Source organism: Copadichromis virginalis, linkage group LG10, assembly GCF_057382275.1.
Source record: "Copadichromis virginalis isolate Kocher_CV1m ecotype Utaka linkage group LG10, C_Virginalis_male_GT1.1, whole genome shotgun sequence".
Lineage (NCBI taxonomy): Eukaryota > Metazoa > Chordata > Actinopteri > Cichliformes > Cichlidae > Copadichromis > Copadichromis virginalis.
In genome coordinates, this window is record NC_140627.1 from 5,332,165 (window position 1) to 5,350,400 (window position 18,236).

General features: G+C 41.6%; 1 protein-coding gene across 3 annotated transcripts in view; it reads left to right on the forward strand.

The window, feature by feature from the left end:
* Nucleotides 1–9,839, forward strand: part of robo3 (roundabout, axon guidance receptor, homolog 3 (Drosophila)) — a 95,801-nt gene extending 85,962 nt beyond the window's left edge. Inside the window, exons 17-27 of one of the 3 annotated variants that reach the window (XM_085469558.1) lie at nt 19–270; nt 722–761; nt 1,024–1,163; nt 1,241–1,522; nt 2,947–3,088; nt 3,581–3,799; nt 4,173–4,372; nt 4,523–4,630; nt 5,091–5,258; nt 6,475–6,617; nt 7,821–9,839. In XM_085469558.1, the coding sequence (XP_085325684.1) occupies nt 19–270; nt 722–761; nt 1,024–1,163; nt 1,241–1,522; nt 2,947–3,088; nt 3,581–3,799; nt 4,173–4,372; nt 4,523–4,630; nt 5,091–5,258; nt 6,475–6,617; nt 7,821–7,904 (1,778 nt within the window). In that variant the 3' untranslated portion in view covers nt 7,905–9,839. The remainder of the gene's footprint in view (nt 1–18; nt 271–721; nt 762–1,023; nt 1,164–1,240; nt 1,523–2,946; nt 3,089–3,580; nt 3,800–4,172; nt 4,373–4,522; nt 4,631–5,090; nt 5,259–6,474; nt 6,618–7,820) is intronic. The other 2 variants (XM_085469560.1, XM_085469559.1) reach the window with 2 other exon arrangements.
* Nucleotides 9,840–18,236: the final 8,397 nt, after the last annotated feature.

Here is an 18,236-nt window from a genome sequence, read left to right on the forward strand (position 1 = left end):
CTTGTTTTTCTCCTGTAGAGCTGCCAGCTGAACAGCCCTCATTAGCAGGTGGAAGCGGAGGCAGTGGTGACAAGACCAATGGTGGTGAGGAGAGCAGCGTGAGTCTAGCTGAACAGATTACAGATGTGGTCAAGCAGCCGGCGTTCATCGCAGGCATCGGAGGAGCCTGCTGGGTCATCCTGATGGGTTTCAGCGTCTGGATCTACTGCCGCCGCAAGAAGAGGAAGGAGCTGAGCCACTACACGGCCTCCTTCGCCTACACACCAGCAGGTAAGGATGAAGGATGATGAAGATGACCTGAAGCTGGGATGATACTTATGAAGGAAGTCGAATCCAGAATGCTGCCATTGACATATGTACAGCCAAATAAAAGGAAAAACTTACAAATAGTTTCAGTGTAATTCCCTCCTAGGCTAAATTTGGGCTTGAATACTTAATAATCTTTATATATACCTACTATTTAGGTTCTGTTCTCTGTACTGCAATAGTATAAGCTTTAATACATGACTAGAAGTTTAAGTATGAACTCACATAATTATAATAATCAAAAAATAAAAACATAGATGCACTTTTTTGTGCTTTTGGTGGACATGAGAACAGCTGACTCTACATTATTAGAATAGGATATAGACTGAAGGATCTGTAAGAAGGATAACAGAATAATTTGTTTGTGAATCCCTGTTCCTCTGCTCATCACTCTCTTTCTCTCTTGCTTTTGCAGTCGGTTTCCCTCATGGAGAAGGACCGGGACTAAATGGAAGGTAACTGGTTTATATCCTACTAGTGCTGTTTCTGTGTGAACTAGTAGGATAGGGTTGCTAAGCAAAGACATACAGACATTTCTAGAATTATATCTCTGAACTTTGTGATATTTTATTATGTGAATCTTTTTAAATTCACACCACATTTCTCACTGCATGCATGCAGCTTTTTCTCTGCCACTCTCTAATTCCATCTGGACAGTTATACTTGATGTTGTACTGCCCCACTACGACTTCAGCTAATGCCAGAGTGTCTCTGTAGGCAAGGAGTGCTTGGGGGCAACATGGGCAACTACCCATGGCTGGCAGACTCTTGGCCCACCACTAACTTGGTTCACAATGGCAAAGAGGCCGTCAACTGCTGCCCGGCCAATCCCGACACAGCTGAGAGATACTACAATGGTAGGAGTGTCTGTTTTTGTGATGCTGTGCTTACAACAACAGGAGCTTTGCTAAATCCTACCTCCATCCCTGTGTAGAAGCTGGCATCTCCAACTACCTGAATCAGACTGAGAAGTACAGCATGGGAGGCTCCACCGAAGGTCCCATCTACAGCACGATTGACGCCACCAGCGAGGACCTGCACAGTTTCACCTACGCCCAGCACAACTCCACCACTCCTTACGCTTCCACCTCCATCATGCCTTTCACCAACCAGACACAAGTTCCACCCCACGGCGGTGAGCAGCAAGACGACGGCCACTGGATTACCCAGCCCGGTCCATCTGGAGCTCAGTACGCCCAGCTGGACCGCTGCAGTGGTGAGGAAGGATTTCAGTTCTGTGAATTTGAAATACACGTCTGTCTCCTTTTGCGTTGATTACTTCGAGGAAATAAGAAAAAAAAGGTGAAATGTAAACCCAAAATATGCCAAAAATATGGCTTTAGATTCCAGTGTTTCCTTACTTTCCTTCCTTACCTTCCTTCCTTTTACATGGATATTTTGTCATCACTTATTGATATGAAATCAGCTCCAGCTTATCCGGAGGAACGCCTTGGTGTTCCCCCAGATAAGCTGGGGGAGGTGGCTGGGGAGAGGGAGGTCTGGGCTTCTCTGCTTAGGCTGCTGCCCTCAAAACCCGGCCACGGATAAAGTGGATGAAGATGGATGGATTATTGATATTAGATTTGAAACAGTCTGCATCTGCCTTCAGAATCGCTTCGGATTTTAGATTGTTCTGCTTTTCTAATGAAAAATACTAATCAGAAAATAGTGTTTTTGTTCTTTGTGGGCTATGTAAAAGCTTGTTTGTGGACTTGAATACAGAGCAAATTGAAAATGAGCATTTAATTCTGAAAGTCCAAAATACACAGAACCAAGGTGAGCAGGGGAATCAAAAGCTAACAGAATCACAAGGAGAAATAGAATAGCTGGGAAACTCGAAGCAGGGAGGCACAGAGCGAGGGTACACACAGCTGTGAAGGATGAGGGACAATGCAACAAAAAACAGAGGAAGACAGAAACAACACACACTCACAGAATAACAAGGGGACAGATAACAGGTGGGATGCAACAACAGACATAACGAGATGACGAAGAAAACTTGAGACACGGAGAACGACCATTACCAACGTAAAACAGGAATACACATCCAAATGTGACTCTGGGCAAGACAGCAGGAGTGGACTTGGGTAACAATGAAAGACAAAGGAACACAAAAACAAGACTGAAAGAGAGCAATCGTTCTATCTGCCAAGGTGACAGATCGAAAAGTTTTCAATGAATGCTGATAAAAATTTGTAGGGGGGTAGAGTGGGCTTGTGCTAACAATCCATGAAAAGTTGCCTTACGTCCACCAATGGTCCATCACGGTCAACTTTATTTATCTGTTTATTTGGATATATTGGTTGAAAATTGACAAAAAGCATGTAGTGATGTCACTTTTACATTTCACACCTGCCTTTCTTGCAAACTTCATAAGAAAACAAAATGAAAATGTACAAAATACAAAACTACTCCCTTAGAGAGTGAGCTGAGGTTTGTGCTCTCCTTCGTGGAAGCAGTTTGGCCAACATGCACTCAGTCATGCTACAAATCCTACTTTGCTGCCTCCGTGTTGCTATTTGTGAGCCACAGGCCTGCTGGGGTATGTGTCAAAATACGGTCATGACGAATCAGCTTATTGTGCCAGAACCTCCCCTTCAATTGAATCGCTGCATTTATTTATGTATGTCATTTTTTTAGGTAAGCCCAAGCAGAAGGTGATGGGTAAGGCTGTAAAGACCCCATCTCTGACCTGGATGGAGTCCTTGCCCCCGCCTCCGCCCATAGAAGAGCTGAAGCAGTGTGAGCAAGATGACGAACTTCCAGAGAACATGGACCTAGGGTGAGTCACAGTCCTGCCTCCTCAGATGCACATCTCTCTGAATTAGTATGACACTGTTGTATCATCACTTAGACTTAGTGTCACCTCTAACAGCTGCATTAAGTATAAAAGCCAGCATTGCTCTTAAGGCCCTGCCCTTAACAACTCAATTATCTCAGCCTTGGTCAACTCCTTGACTGATTTAGCTGTTTTCCCCACCCATGAAACGCAATTAGCAATGTTGACCCTTACCACTTGCACTCTGCAGCCTCATAGCAAAACTCATAGCTGCAGTACCATTCAATGGGAAGCTTAGCCTCCTGCAGTTTTGCCGTTGGCGAAGCCTCCTAACTTGAAAGAACATCATTAATCTTTAAATAGCCTCTTAGCTAGTTGGATTTGAAGGTATCACTGAGTAAACAGGTTGTACTTCGACAATAATTATGCAACACATCGAGGTGTAGAGCCGCACACGGCCTCGCTGAGCTGTAATCTGCTTCACTGTGTATCTAGATCGGATGAGGAATGGTGTCCACCCCTCCCTGAGAGGACATACCTGATGGAAGGCTGCGAGGACAGACCTTCGCCCCCTCAGAGGAACAACGCTTCCTCTCCAGCCACCTCCTACAGTCACCAGTCAACCGCCACGCTCACTCCGTCACCGCACGAGGAGCCCCAAGCCCACCATGACCTCCCCCGTCAGAACCAATCAAACAGCCAGCAGTTGTCACGGTACGTGCTTACTGTATTTTCTAAAGGTTGTGTCCATTTAACTGCACTGTGTCAATGTGTTTAAGTTCAGCAAATGTGCTGATGGAAGGGGATTTCTCTGCTAATCACAGTCATTTTACTGCTTACTGTTTAGTGCTTCATTCACTTCTCAGTAGAATTCACAATTACAGATAAGCAGCCTAGCTAAATCGAGTGCTATTGTCAGATGTGACAGACAGAATAAAATGACAAAACCAATAAAATCACATTATTAATCATGCCAAAAATCATGTGTTTAGCTGTATAGTAAACCTCACTCCTAAACATTACAAGATTTAGCTTCTGCTTCAGTTTATTTTTTGCTCCAGTAACATGCTGCCCTCACTTCCCAAAGCAGAAGGTTACCCTGCGGTCCCATGCCAGTTCCCCAGGCACCGAGCCCGCTGCTCACCCAGTCCAACCCCAGCCTCTCCGGCCAACAGCATCACAGCTCATCAGAAGTTGGCATGCTGCAGTGCCAGAGTCCTGCCCATCGCTGCCTCCAGAGCCAGGGCCCAGCTCTGAATGAAGACAGCATCAGCACGACCACGCCGGGTAAAGTGGCTGACGTGCACACGCATACAGAATACAGAGTAGCAGCCCCCACCCTGGAAGCTGATTTAAAGTTGATTTAGTGTTTGTCATGTGAGTAATCCTTCTGCATCGTCTCCTTGCTATTGATTATTTATACCTTTTCACCCACAGTGCACAGTCGCTCCTCCCCCGCTGATACAAGTACTCCACCAAACCAAAAATCAAGAGTGAAAAAAAAAGTGTCTAAGACTTCAGCTTACAGAAGAGACATACAAGGAGGTGGGCAGATTCAAATATGTGAATCACAGATACTGTGACTGTCCACAGCTGTTAGAAAGGCAAGATGAGAGGCTGGCATTCCTGACTATGGATGGAAATTGTAATCTCAGCTTACAGACTGTAATATGTTTACTGGATAAGCATGATTATTATCACTGGAAACGGAAATAAAAATCTGAAATTGCAGTCCACTGTGAATCCATAGCCTTGGCAGGAACAAGAACAAGACCTTTCATCTTAATAAGTGAATAATCATTTCAATTTCCATCAAGAAATCAAGACTGTAAGTCTCTTCACTTTTCTCACTTAGCAAAGAAAACAAAGAGAGAAATAAGAAAAAGCTGTCATTTTTTGGAAACTAAGAAAACTGTTTTTTAACAGAAACCTAACAATGAAAATGGAAACAAAAAGTTCTTTCTTAAAGTTTTAATGCTCTTTCCCTGTATCTCATTTTTTTTAGACCTGCCCCCTCCTCCAGAACCACCCCCAGAAGAGAGCCGGTTACAGGACCCCCAGGGGTGCATGGAGGCCAACTGTGTGACAAACGGCACGCTGTCCTCCCTGGAGAGGACTGAATATAGCATTAATAGCCAGCAGCGAAAAGGCTCGGGACAGAGACACACTGACAGTAAGTGTGTTGAATTTCAGCCATAATGCAGTTTAAGGTTAGACAAATCAAATTTAGGACAGAGAGTGTGGGCTCTCTTGGAAATGTTGTGCTTCTTGCAGAAGAAGAAAGCGGAAGAAAAGGCAGCACTTATGCACTCGGCTGATGAAGCCTCTTCCACATAATGATGCACCACAGTCCACTACTGCACTGCAGTGTTACACGGGAGAGTGAAACGGGTCTGTTTGCAACATGTCATTCTTTATAAATGACTTTGCAAAATAACCGTGAAGCCAGCTCTCCTGGCCATTTTCAAAAACAAAAGGCATGGCTCAGAGAATCTAAAAACCCTCCAGCGTGTATCCCTCACAGAATATCATGTGAAAACTCAGTGTTGTTTTTCCAAACCCAACTCCAAAAATAAATCTGGGTAAATGTGTGGTTATTGAATTCATTTGGATGGAAATGTATTCAATTCAATTTCAGTTTAACTATATAGCGTCAAATCACAACAGAAGTTGCCTCAAGGTGCTTTATATTGTAAGGCAGGGGTGTCCAACTCCAGGCCTTGAAGGCAGGTTTTAGATATTACCCTGGGTCAACACACCTGAATCAAATGACTATGTCATTACCAGGCCTCTGGAGAACTTCAAGACCTGCTGAGGAGGTCATTTAGTCAGTGTGGACAGCGTAACCGCAGACTTTCGGAAACGATGACGCATTTTAGTCATATGATCCAGTCATGTGACCAATTAAACTAAGATTGCGGAGGGCGTTGTTTTGTTTGCTCTATTAAAGATTGACATCAGCCTGTACATGCTCCAGATAGCTTTTCTTCAAATTGTTTAATTCTCACTCACTTTTGCAACTTTGTACTTTTGCGTTACTCGCAGCAACACCTCCACCTCATTGTTAGTCCATTTAAAAAACTTTTCCTCGACATTTTGCCACGGCGTTTTAAAGAGCCGGAAAGTAAATAAACAGCAGACAGAAATACCGCAGGTCAAATCATCTTACGTTTCACGTATGCGCAATAGAGGACCATAAGCGTTTCAGTGTGGATGAACAACTGTTTGGAAACGATAGTGTGGACGTGGAGCGTTCTTAGACGAAAACGCAGTTTTCAAATTTATCCGGATTAGTGTAGACGTAGCCTACATCTGAAAAAGTGTTGTCCAGATCAGCTGCAAAATGTCCAAATGCACCTTTATTTTCCCATTTGCATCTGTCTCTCCAGATGAGGAGATGATCCTGTACAGCAGCAAGGCCGGTTACCTCTCCAGAGGTCAGATGTCTAGTAACTGTTCAACTACAGGAAGTTCCTCATCGAGAGGCTCCACAGGCTCCCGGGGGCTCAACTCAGCCAGGAAACACAATGAGGTAAAATTCTGCAAAAAAAAACAGTTATAGAGTTTTGTGCACCTCTAATGGTTTTAATAATTGATTCTTTTATATATTCATGAATATGAGAACAAAGCCTCTTCATGGGATTCAGTTTAATCTACATATCATTACTAATATGTGAAGGCACTTCAGAGAGGGCTTCTACACTCCCCCCCACACACACTCACACCGTAATGCTCTCAGGCCCATTCATACAGATCTGCCACTACCATTTGCTTCAAAACCTTTACAGTAAGAAACAATGTTAAGCCTACACAACCACTGCTCTCTCTGGAGTACACTTCTGAGGGCACACTTAACTGTGGGAGCACTCTTTTAAATGCACTCCCTGCAGGCTCCCTTGCGACGTGCTAGTGTCTTTTATGGTGGAGCACGCTGTGCCAGCTGAATGGAAGGCTCTGAAGGGAATTTGTGCTTACAAAGTTTGACATTACTGTAGGTAGGCAGCAAGCTGGGTAACCCAACAGGAGCTTAATCCAAAGTGATGGGAGCTCTTTAAAGTTAAATTCAAATTGTATGTAAATTCAGTTTGTAATCTGTGTTTTGGATTGGTTAACTGCACGGAAAAAACTGAAAAGGTTGTGTTAATTAATTTCATGCAGGCACAATGCTGAAAAGGATCAGGACAAATATTTTCTTCTATGTAATTAAATGGATAAAATAGCTTTCAGCCACAACTTTGACTCTGGTTACTTTCAAAATTCAGTGTTAACCTACATACGCAGTGGTTTATGAGACATGGTTAGTGCAGCAGCTTTGATCCATTCCTTTAATGCTGTAGCTGTTAAGCTTACAGCTGTAACCCGAGGCATCACTATAAAGCTGCATGTGTGAGGAAACAGAGAAAGGATGGCTCTGTCACGGGTCACTTCTCAGTGCACATCAGACATGAGTGTTGCAAAGCAACTTGTAAAAGTGACACACATGCACAATCACTCTTTTCTCTTGCCACACACACAAAGGTTCCTTATATTCCCCTCCACCCCCTCGGTGGAGAACTAAAGAACACCTCACCCCTGCTCCACATGCTCCTAACTGACCCACGCTGACCTTTTTCACACCTTCCCAGGCACATGAAAGCACAATCCTCCTTTGCAATAAAGTTACAGGAAGCCTGGATTAGGTTACCTCTTCCTCATGTGGTGTTATTGCCTGCTTATCATGTGGCCTTTGATGCAGACGGCCAGTCTAGGATGGGCGACGGAAGGGCAGCAGATGTCGTCAAGCCTGTTAAAAAATGCTCCGAGGCTAGGAACTAAATAGGCCACTGTAACAGTGGTATTAGAGAGGTGTGTATGAACGTTTGAGACACTGAAGTTTTTTTCATACTTTTTATATCTCCTTTTAATTTCATAGCATGTTTTGTGAAATCCATCCATCCTGACCTTTGTATGAAGTTAATTAGAGTAATTAGAGTAAGTAGCATCACTTTTGATTCTTTTGAAACAATCTTTCTGGACTGAATGCAGAATAATGACAATCAAAATGCAGTGCATGACACGATCTTCAGAAACTGGAACAACTGGCAGTGCTTTAATATGTGTTTAATATGGGGAACCTAGTCTGCTCAAGCATAGTTCACATGATTGTTTGTACAGCACTTTGGTCAATCTGTGCTGTTTTTAAATGTGCTTATAAATAAATTGATTGACAGTCAGTAAAATGCACTACATGCATAAAAGACTGCCTCAGACAAGCTGTTTTGCCTCCCTCTGCCCTTTGAGCTAATTTTCTTCTGATTGGCTGCCCCGCATGCTTTTGGTTTACATCCATAACTGTAGCAGTATACTGTAGATGCGATTAAAAAAATAAGGAAATGCATTTTAGATCCACTTGGAGAGGAATTCCTGTTTGTAGTAGCAACTTCACTGTGATCAGCATGGAGCTGAAAGCTTAATTTTCACATTAAAAGATGAGTATTAAACATTGCATCATATTATTTGCAACACTTGCATGTGTTTTGTGTTACTGCAGAGCTTCCAGAAACAGATTTTAGCTTGAAGCTGTTTTCAGCATCCTCCGGTACATCGTGGAAATGTCAACAAGTCACTTAACTTCCTGTTAAGTGGTGCTGACCCAAAATTTACAAGATAGATGATTACTGCAGGAATGTGGCTCAGATCGAGAGGAAATTGTCTGAAGTTCTTCACCCTGACAGCTAAACAGTCTCGATAAAAACTGATTCAATCTCCATGGATGGATTAAATTGGCCCCTGATACCAAGTTGCTGCTAGAATAAGTTGTGTACTACGGTGTCCTGATAACTCGTTCTGTGAGACTGATTGTTTAAGCTACTGATGTTATATTTCTCTCTTTCAGGAATTAAGATAAAGAAATTCTATCAGTGTACCTTTGATGATTTGATCACCCTCCTGCTCCCCGCCCATCTAACCACTGTGGAGACAATAAGCTGAACAAGACATGGAGCTTAGGGTTTCAGGAACCTAGAGTCAAACCTATGTTATTGCTGTAAACAGACTTTACATTCTGCTTTTGGTATTGCTCCGAATATTTATGAGCCACTCAGATCACTCCTCACCTTTGGTTTGTAAATACCTGTGTCTGTATTTTGTGAGCTCTGGATACAGGGGTAAAAGATGTATATTGTATTTATGAGGATTAAAAAACCACAAACGTCTGATATTTAAAAAAACAAACAAACAAACAAAAAAAAAAAGTCTTCTTGAATGTGCCAACTTTTTTTCTCAAAATGTATACTTTTTGGAAAAGCATTAACTACTGTTGCACTCTTGTTGTGATGGCAAAACAACAGAAAATATGAAGCACAAAGTGTGTTTTCTGGTCGAGAATGAGGGGTGGGGGGGGTCAGAAAAACCAAAACGAGCTGGGTCTCGCTCCCAGATGGACGTCTCCGCCCCCCAGCGCTTCCCCACCAGGATCCCTGCTGCCATGTTGTCCGCTACGAATGTCATATTTTTCTATGTTTCCTCTGGTTTCTCTGCTGCAAAGTGTTCCACTCTGCAGACAGACTGACAGACAGACTTTATGAAAGTTTGATTGTAATCCCTCTGCTTCCCCTCTTGTCTGTCTGAGAGGCTGTTTGCTGCATTTGTCAGATGAAATGTCAATATACTCCCTCCAAAACAAACAAACAAACAAACAAACAAAAAATGTCTGTGGACTGACTTTTTTGTACTCTTGTTGTTTTGTAAATGTACAGTAAAACACATTTGATGACCTCTGCCTGTACTCATTCTTTTTTCAGAAAGCATAAGACAGTGCATGCATTTGTTTGTTTTTTAACTGTGCCACAGTTGCCATTAGTTGCCTCAGTGGTGGCTTTTTAAAAACTCTATATCAAGGGTATTAAGACTTTTTGTCTGCATTTAGCGGCGTGTGTGTGTGTGTGTGTGTGCATGCATGTGTGTTGGATTTTTTGTGTTGTGTTGCAGTGAATGACAAAGTTACCTTAGGTGAAGGTAAGTTCTGTCGCACACCGAGTCAGTTTCTGAAAGGTTTTCACTATTACTTATTTAATGACCGTGCTTCATAACTGATCTACATCGGAATAACTAACCTCAAACACTAATCAGTTATTTAGTAGAAAAACAATTTTATGCAAACTGGCATAACTTTTCACAGGGATTATAAGAGCTCTATATTTTTTACGTAAATCAAATTAAATCCTCCCACTCAGTTCAACAACATTCAACTCTGTGGATAAAAACCTTTTAAAAGAACATTTTTAAATATTATGTATTTCCACATCACTACATTGCATCATAACCTGTAATCTCAGGTCTGAATGAACGTATAACAATAGCTTGTGACACTCACTGTAACAACAATCCTTGTGCAAATCTTTTTTCTGGCCTTAATATCAGGTTTATACTTTGGGCTTGTTAGTACCAGTTGAGCCTCATTTGAATGCCACAACATACCTGTGTGCTGGTGCTGACGTTGCCTTTCCTTTACGACCACTGTACCAAAGTCACAATTTTCTGGTTTCTTTAATGTGATAATGAGTTCACTACTCAAATGGGCTTCACAGTCACTAGATTTCCATCCAATTTAGCACTACTGGGATGTTAATGAATGGGAGGTTCACATCAACTCAAATCATGATGAATCTGCAGTATGTGTTCTAATGTTATCATGAACATATTATGATGAAACCTCTGAGGAAGGTTTGAAGCACCTTGTTGAGTCTTGGATATTGAACGCAGCTGTGAAAGCAAACGGATCCAAACTGATACTAGCCAAGTGTACCTAATGAAATGCCTGGTTAGTCTAACTCCTGCCCATAACTGTATATAGGATGTATGTTATCCGTTGGTTTATGGACTACAGATTTTGAAGTGTAAGTATATGTGTTGTGGGAACTGTCATGTTTTTTAGTTTACTTTTTAAGGTGATCGTATTTGCACAACAGGATAGGCTGCTAAATTATGAATCATCATGGACTCAGAATGTAAACAGGCAATTCAATTTATTGCAATTCAAGTTGTTCAAGTCAGCTTAAAATTGTAAAAGGGTAAGTGGTAAACCGCCAGAGACTTTTTTTTAAAAAAAAGGTAAGTTTACTCAAAACTGACAACGGAGCTTGCAAAGAAAAGCGTCTGGACTTCTTTAAGTTGCTTGAAGACGTTTCACCTCTCATCCGAGAAGCTTCTTCAGTTCTAAGGTAAATGGTCCCACTAGGTGGGATACTCCCACTAGGTTTAAATCTGGGACTCGACACCATTTGACCTTAGAACTGAAGTATCAGTTGAACAGTATTGTACTGCAGAAAGTAGTGTGACAAAAATGGTGAGATAAAGGCAAATAAAAATAAAAATGGAAGAGGGACAGACCATCATAACACTTAAAAATGTAGGTCTTTCCAACAGAGAAATTGCAAAGAAAGTCAAGATGTCAGTGAGTGCAGTTTCCTTCACTCAGAAACTGGGCCAAACTTTGACGAAAGGAAGAGGTCTGGCAGACTCAAAGCCACAGGTGAATCAGAGGACATTTCTGAGAGTTAACAGCTTGCGTGATAGGCGGCTCACAACAGCTTAAAGCACAGCTTAATAGTGGTCATAGTAAGCAAATCTCAGTTTCAACTGTGAAGAGAAGACTTTGAGCTCCAGGTTTGACAGGACAATGCTATGACGTCAGAATAAGACAAAGAAGCTTGCCTGGGCCATGAAACACGGCCATTGGACTACTGAAGACAGGAAGAAGGTATTATGGACGGATTAATCAAAATTTGAAATCTTCGGTTCATCATTCAAGATCTTTGTACGCCATCAAGAAGGCAAAATGATGGCTCCTCAGTGGGTGGCATCAACTGTCAAACATGGAGGAGGAAGTGTGATTGTTTAGGGCTGTTTTGCTGGATTCGGGTTGGTGACTTCTACAGAGTGAGAGGCACGCTGAACCAAAACCGCTACCACAGCATTCTGCAGCGCCACACAATACCCTCATGTAGTTGGTCAGGGGTTCATCCTACAGCAAGATAATGACCCAAAAAACATAAGTCTAAGCTATGCCAGAACTACCTCAGGAAAAAAGAACAAGATGGTAAGCTTGAAAACATGGGGTGCCCAAGACCGTCTCCAAACTTAAACCCCATCAAGCTGGTTTGGGATGAACTGGACAGAGGAGTGAAAGCAAAGTAACCTACAAGCGCCACATTTATGGAAACTTCTGAAACAGATATGGGAAGAACTTTCTGAAGAATATTTGATTTCTATTGTTGAAAGAATGCCACGGGTGTGTTCAGCTGTTATATCTACCAAAGGTGGCTACTTTGATGAGTCAAAAGTTTAGAAAACATTTTGGTCTAAAAATTGATTCACTGATTTCTGGTTTCACTCCAGTTGCTTATTTGTAAGTTCAGTTCAGAGCGCAATGTGACATTAAACTGCATAATTTTCAATAAAACATTGGAGTGTTCTAAAACTTTTGACCATAAGTGTATAAGAACCAGTCCATTTACCATAAAAGCAAAAAACTGACCCCTGTTAGGGTGAAGCTCTGTGTCCATGCTGCTCACATGACAAACAATTTGGGACAATGTTTCCTGTTTCCCCACATCTCATTTCTACTCTTGGGGATGTGCACGAAATACAAGTGCCATCCATGGAAGATCACTCTTACACCTTCTGAGACTTCCTGATATCTGCTGCTAATGTTGGTGTCTGATACCATAAGACACGGGTTGGAGCTGATTTTGAGGGGACAACTGCAGCAAAAAAAGAAAAAAAAAGAAAAAGAAAATAAGGCCACAATGGACTTCTTTCAGGGGCTGCTAAAAAGTCATACTGATGGGGCATGTCTGATGGTGTGAATTCTTGAAAAGACCTTCTAAAGATAGGAAAGGTAATTTTCTTAGTTTTCCAGCCATACTCTGGTATTTCACTACCATTCTTATGGGATTTTCCTGGATGTGCAGCACATTCAAGTAGATTTCTTGACATACAGAAAGTAATCAATACAACGAAGGCTGAAAATTATTTACTCTGGTGCAAACTTCTAAAAAGATGCATCATCTAAGCATGCAGTCTTTAACTCCCCATCCACCACTTCCAGCTAGAACTACATGAATAAATAAACAAAAGCTCTTGCTTATTGCTGAAGTTCTGTTTGCTTCTTATTCTCCTAATGCCTAATTCTCTAATTCTTTCTCCAGCTTCACAGTGCGTTGCACCTGGGTGAGTACTGTACACGCATGAAATTGGCCAAATTCACTTCTCGGAGAGTTCAACACACTCTCCCCTCTGTCCACCAGAGACAAGGCATGCATTACCCTCCACTGCTCTACAGATGCTCGCTGTGTCTTGGCATCATGGCTTGCAGGCTCAGGCACACATGAACAGCCAGGGGTATACTTCCTCTTTCAGAGCTCTTACCTGAATGGAGCACGATAAGATGCTGCAGCATAGCTTTGTTGACTTCCACAGATAAAGATGCTGGAGGTGGAAACCAAGTGAATACATTAAGAAATCTTCTGATAGATGCAGGATGAGCTTAAACTTGATGAATGTGTTGGTGTTTGACTGGCAAAAACTACAATAACCCACACACAGTTACAGTGTATTCTTGTGAGCAATGCACACAGCCTTAGGGGAACATATTCTAGGTGCTAAATTGATTTTTCCATGCTTATTAAGATGGGATTCTCAACAGGCTTTATTTCATGATGGTCTCAGTTACATAAAAACAGATTTGATTCACCAAAATATAGACTGCTAAAGCTTCTGTTTTTGATTGTGCTGAAGGACTTGCATAAATCAGATTTAGACCTGATTTTGCAGCAGAGCAGCTTTACAGAACGACTACAGATGAAATGCATCAGGTCCGGTGAGACCGGGTGTATGAGAAATTCTAAAAAAAAGAAAAAAAAAAAAAGAAAAAAAGCGAGCTGCTGTTGAGTTCCAAATGAATTCCAAAAAGAAGCATAAACGACAAAGTCCAAAAGAGAATCGTAAATGAATCTAAAGCACAGGGAAACACATGGGGAATGAAAACAGACACTCTCAGTAATATTTAAATCCTTCTACTCACAGTAGTCTTCAGTAGTCATGTGTATCAGGTCACCAACCACATCTGAGAGCACTTCACTCTCAGACTTGTGCTTCTCAGGGTATGTAAAAGTAGAATGGGAGGCCTTCAGCTTTCAGGTCCCTCTTCTGTGGAACCAGCTCCCAGTTTACATCCAGGAGACGGACACCCTCTCTGCTTTTAAGATTAGGTTTAAAACTTTCCTTTTTGATTATAGGCTGTCACGGTCTGCGGTGGGTGGTGCCGAGTGTGGGAGTGTGAGGTTCCAGGTGCAGACACAGACGAGGAGACATTACCGAACTTGAAATGAAAAGCGAGCCTTTATTTGGGCTGATTAACGTGGCAAACAACAGAAAGCACTGAGGCAAAACTAAACTAGAAGCTGAACTGGGAAAACTAAGAACTGACACTTAACTCAGACAGCAGGGAAGGCTAAGACAGGGTGACAATGATGCACATGACGGAGGCAACTGTGAACAGGACTGTGCTGGAACAACAAGGAACTATGAAACGTATATACGTAAGTAACATGGACATGAGCAGCACAGAGTCCTGAAACCTGGCGTAACATGGGGGAAGTTGAACAGACAACGTGGCAACGAACAAAGGAAGACTGAGGACTTAAATACACACATGAGGTGATCAGGGGAAGTGGAGACACATGAGAACACAGCTGACTAGAAGGAAACATAATGACAATACAGGGGAGAGTAACACTAACTACAATGAACAAAGAACACCATACTCTTTCAAAATAAAACAGGAAACACAGAGACATAGACATGGAGATAGAACATGAACTTAACCTAACCAGAGACATGAAACATGACAGGTAGACACACGGACCAGGGAGGGATGACAAAAGGGACTAAGAAACCAAGGACTAAACTGCAAACTAGAAAACAACTAGATGCGTTAAACTACACATGTGGATACAAAAATATGCATTAGAACTTAAACCCTGGGCCTCATGGCCCAGTACCGTGACATAGGCAATAGGCCGCTGGGGGCTTCCCATGATGCACTTTCTTTTCCAATTATTATGTGTTTATTCACACTATGCATTTAATCATTATCATTAATTATTATTCATCTCTGGCTCTCCTGCACAGTGTATCCTTTGTCATGCCCCCCATCCACCAGTCATTATGGAAAATCCACTCTGGAGACTAACTGAAACTAAACTGAAACCAAAAAATCAAAATGAAATAATTTGTTTTTCAAAAATAAAATATAAAACTATAATAGCTCTGGTAGATAAACAGAGATGACAGAGTGATACACAACCTTGACACAGAAAGGCACAAGTAAAAGGCTAAGAAAATAACACGAGACTTAGCAGAATACAGCAAATGAAACAGTGAACTAAGATATAAAGGGGCATGATCAACAAGTATAAACGTATATAGCTGAGATCAAATAGAACATCTATATAATAACATAAATGAATCCAAAGTCCACAAACCAAAAACCCAGGACCCCGGCAGAATGGGGCAGTATCAGGTTGGAAGTTGACAGTGAAAAGTATAGACTGAGGAAAGTGAACAAAGGTCATAGACAATATACTTGATAAACCATGAACGGCAGTATGAATAGGATGCATTACTCCAAAAATAATGAGTAATGTTTTATTTCTGGATCTTTGGAATATACTTTTTAGTTTAGTTTGAGAATGATGTGCTAAAGAAAGAAAAAAGTAGAGACTTCTAATCAAACACAGCATTTTCATGGCTAGCTGAATACCATCAGCAACATAGATGTGTTCATGCTGGGTCATGCCATGGCAGAGCTAACAGAAGTGAAAACTTGAAACTTTTGATATTTTGTGGTATCATAATGAATGAGTTTATACATGCAGTCTTGATGAAATTAAAATTCAATTCAATTTTTATTTATACAGCGCCAAACCACAACAACAGTCACCTCAAGGTGCTTTATGTTGTAAGGAAGACCCTACAATAATACATACAGAGAAAAACCCAACAATCATATGACCCCATATGAGCAGCACTTTGGCAACAGTGGGAAGGAAAAACTCCCTTTTAACAGGAAGAAACCTCTGGGAGAACCAGGCTCAGGGAGGGGCGGGGCCATCTGCCGTTGGGGTGATCAACACATAGTGAGTGAGAAAGGTGACTGAAGGAGAAATACTCAATGCATCATGGGAATTCCCCAGCAACCTACACCGATTGCAGCATAACTAAGGGAGGATTCAACGTCACCTGATCCACCGCTAACTCTATGAGGCAGATTCATGCCCATATAAATACCTGAATAAATTCCAAAATGAGTAATAAGTATATCAAAGTATCTATATGGTGGTTCCTGCTAAAGTACAGTGTATACACACATACACATACACAGTGGATTTTTTAAATGATTGGAAACTTGCTGCCTCAGTTATAAACTTGGTTGTCTAAATTTGTCCTCCAAGCACACAGGATGCTTTTGTTTGCAGTTTGTTAGCTTTCATTAGTTCTTACACAAGCAAGCTTGTAGAAACAACAGAGAGCAAAGGACAGCCGCAGATAAGAAGAAGATTTACGCTACTGACCTTCTAGTATGTACTGACCTTCTACCACACCCCCAGACTCCCCTCTATCCTCCCATCCTTCCCTTCTTTCTCTCCTCCTCTACTATAAATCACCTCACTCATTCATTAGGTAAGTGTCAGCGCTGTAACGCCCACTGAGCCTGAAGGAAGAGGGGCCGGCTGCCCGAGAGCACAGAACCACCGACCGAAAGAGGAAGGATTAAAAGAAAGGGGATGGCGTCGTTAAAAGCCACATTCCCATCTTCCACAATACAACACACCAATTTCCATGTTAATTTGCTTTGTGACAGCAGAGATGGATGTTAGTGACTGGCTGGTTGATGGGATGCAGCAATAGAAGAGTTCAAATGAAGCTATTAAGGAGGCTGCTAGTTCACTGAAAGTAGGACATGTGTGTTGTTTGTATATGTGAGGGAATATTCAACATTTAGGGGAAGTTGCAAAATGATCAATATTTCACCCCCATGTATTTTTTAATCGTATAACTGTTTAGAAGCCTAATATTCACAGTCCTACTGTACCAGACAAAAGCAAACGACAGACAAAACACCAAGAAATGGGAAATGACACAAAAGAAAGAAAAAGAATGAAAGCTGTGAGCTATTTTTCACATGACATTATGGAAATATGAGGGTCTTAGAGGACGCAGCAAGTAAATATGAAAACGTGGATGCATGTGTTGTTGTTGTACTGTACAGCAGCTTTGAAAGTGAGGACATGTCCTATATGGAAAAGAAATAGAAAAAACTTATAAAAGACTTGCATCAGATGTGGCCTACTTCATATAGTGAATCATATAAGGCTTATATGATTTACTCATGAAAGTGGCCACTTTCATATATTGTTTTAGTAAGTATCCAAAACATACAAGTTTACTTATATCTGTTTTCACTCTTGTATGCTTTTCATACAAGTTTCACACAAGACAGATACAAACTTTATACGATTTATATATATCTTTTCCATATGAGGTGTCAGCGAGGGTACTCACAAAGATAGAAACGTGTGCGTGTGTGCACGAGTGTAGCGGTGTGACTGACAGAGCAATCTTGAAACACACCACCCATATGGCTGCCATTGATTTCCAGTTAATTGAATGATTACCACTTTAGCATGCACCACCACAGCCAACCTCTGCTGTCAATCAGCACGAATGCGTCGCTGCCACCTGAGCTGCTGTCTGTGCAACAGCGAGAGCAGGTTTACATCTCACACGTGCAAACGCTGTAGCTGGTGTGTGTTGCCCCAGGCACATGCTTCTTATGAAAGCAACTTATCAAATCAATATGCGGTGAGTGTGCTGTATGATTCGAAAATGTACTTTTGGGGGATTACTGTGCTAGTATTATCGCTATGCCTATTTTCTCCTTACGTTAGGTTCCATTTGTGTTGTGTGTACATTCTCTTTTACTGTGCTGTTTTTTATGACTGTAAATGAATCAATAAAGCTCCACTGTATTGTTTAAGCTCTCGGTCCTGTAACTGGATCCAAATGTGGCTATGGATTCAAACTGAGGATTTAGACATAATCTGGT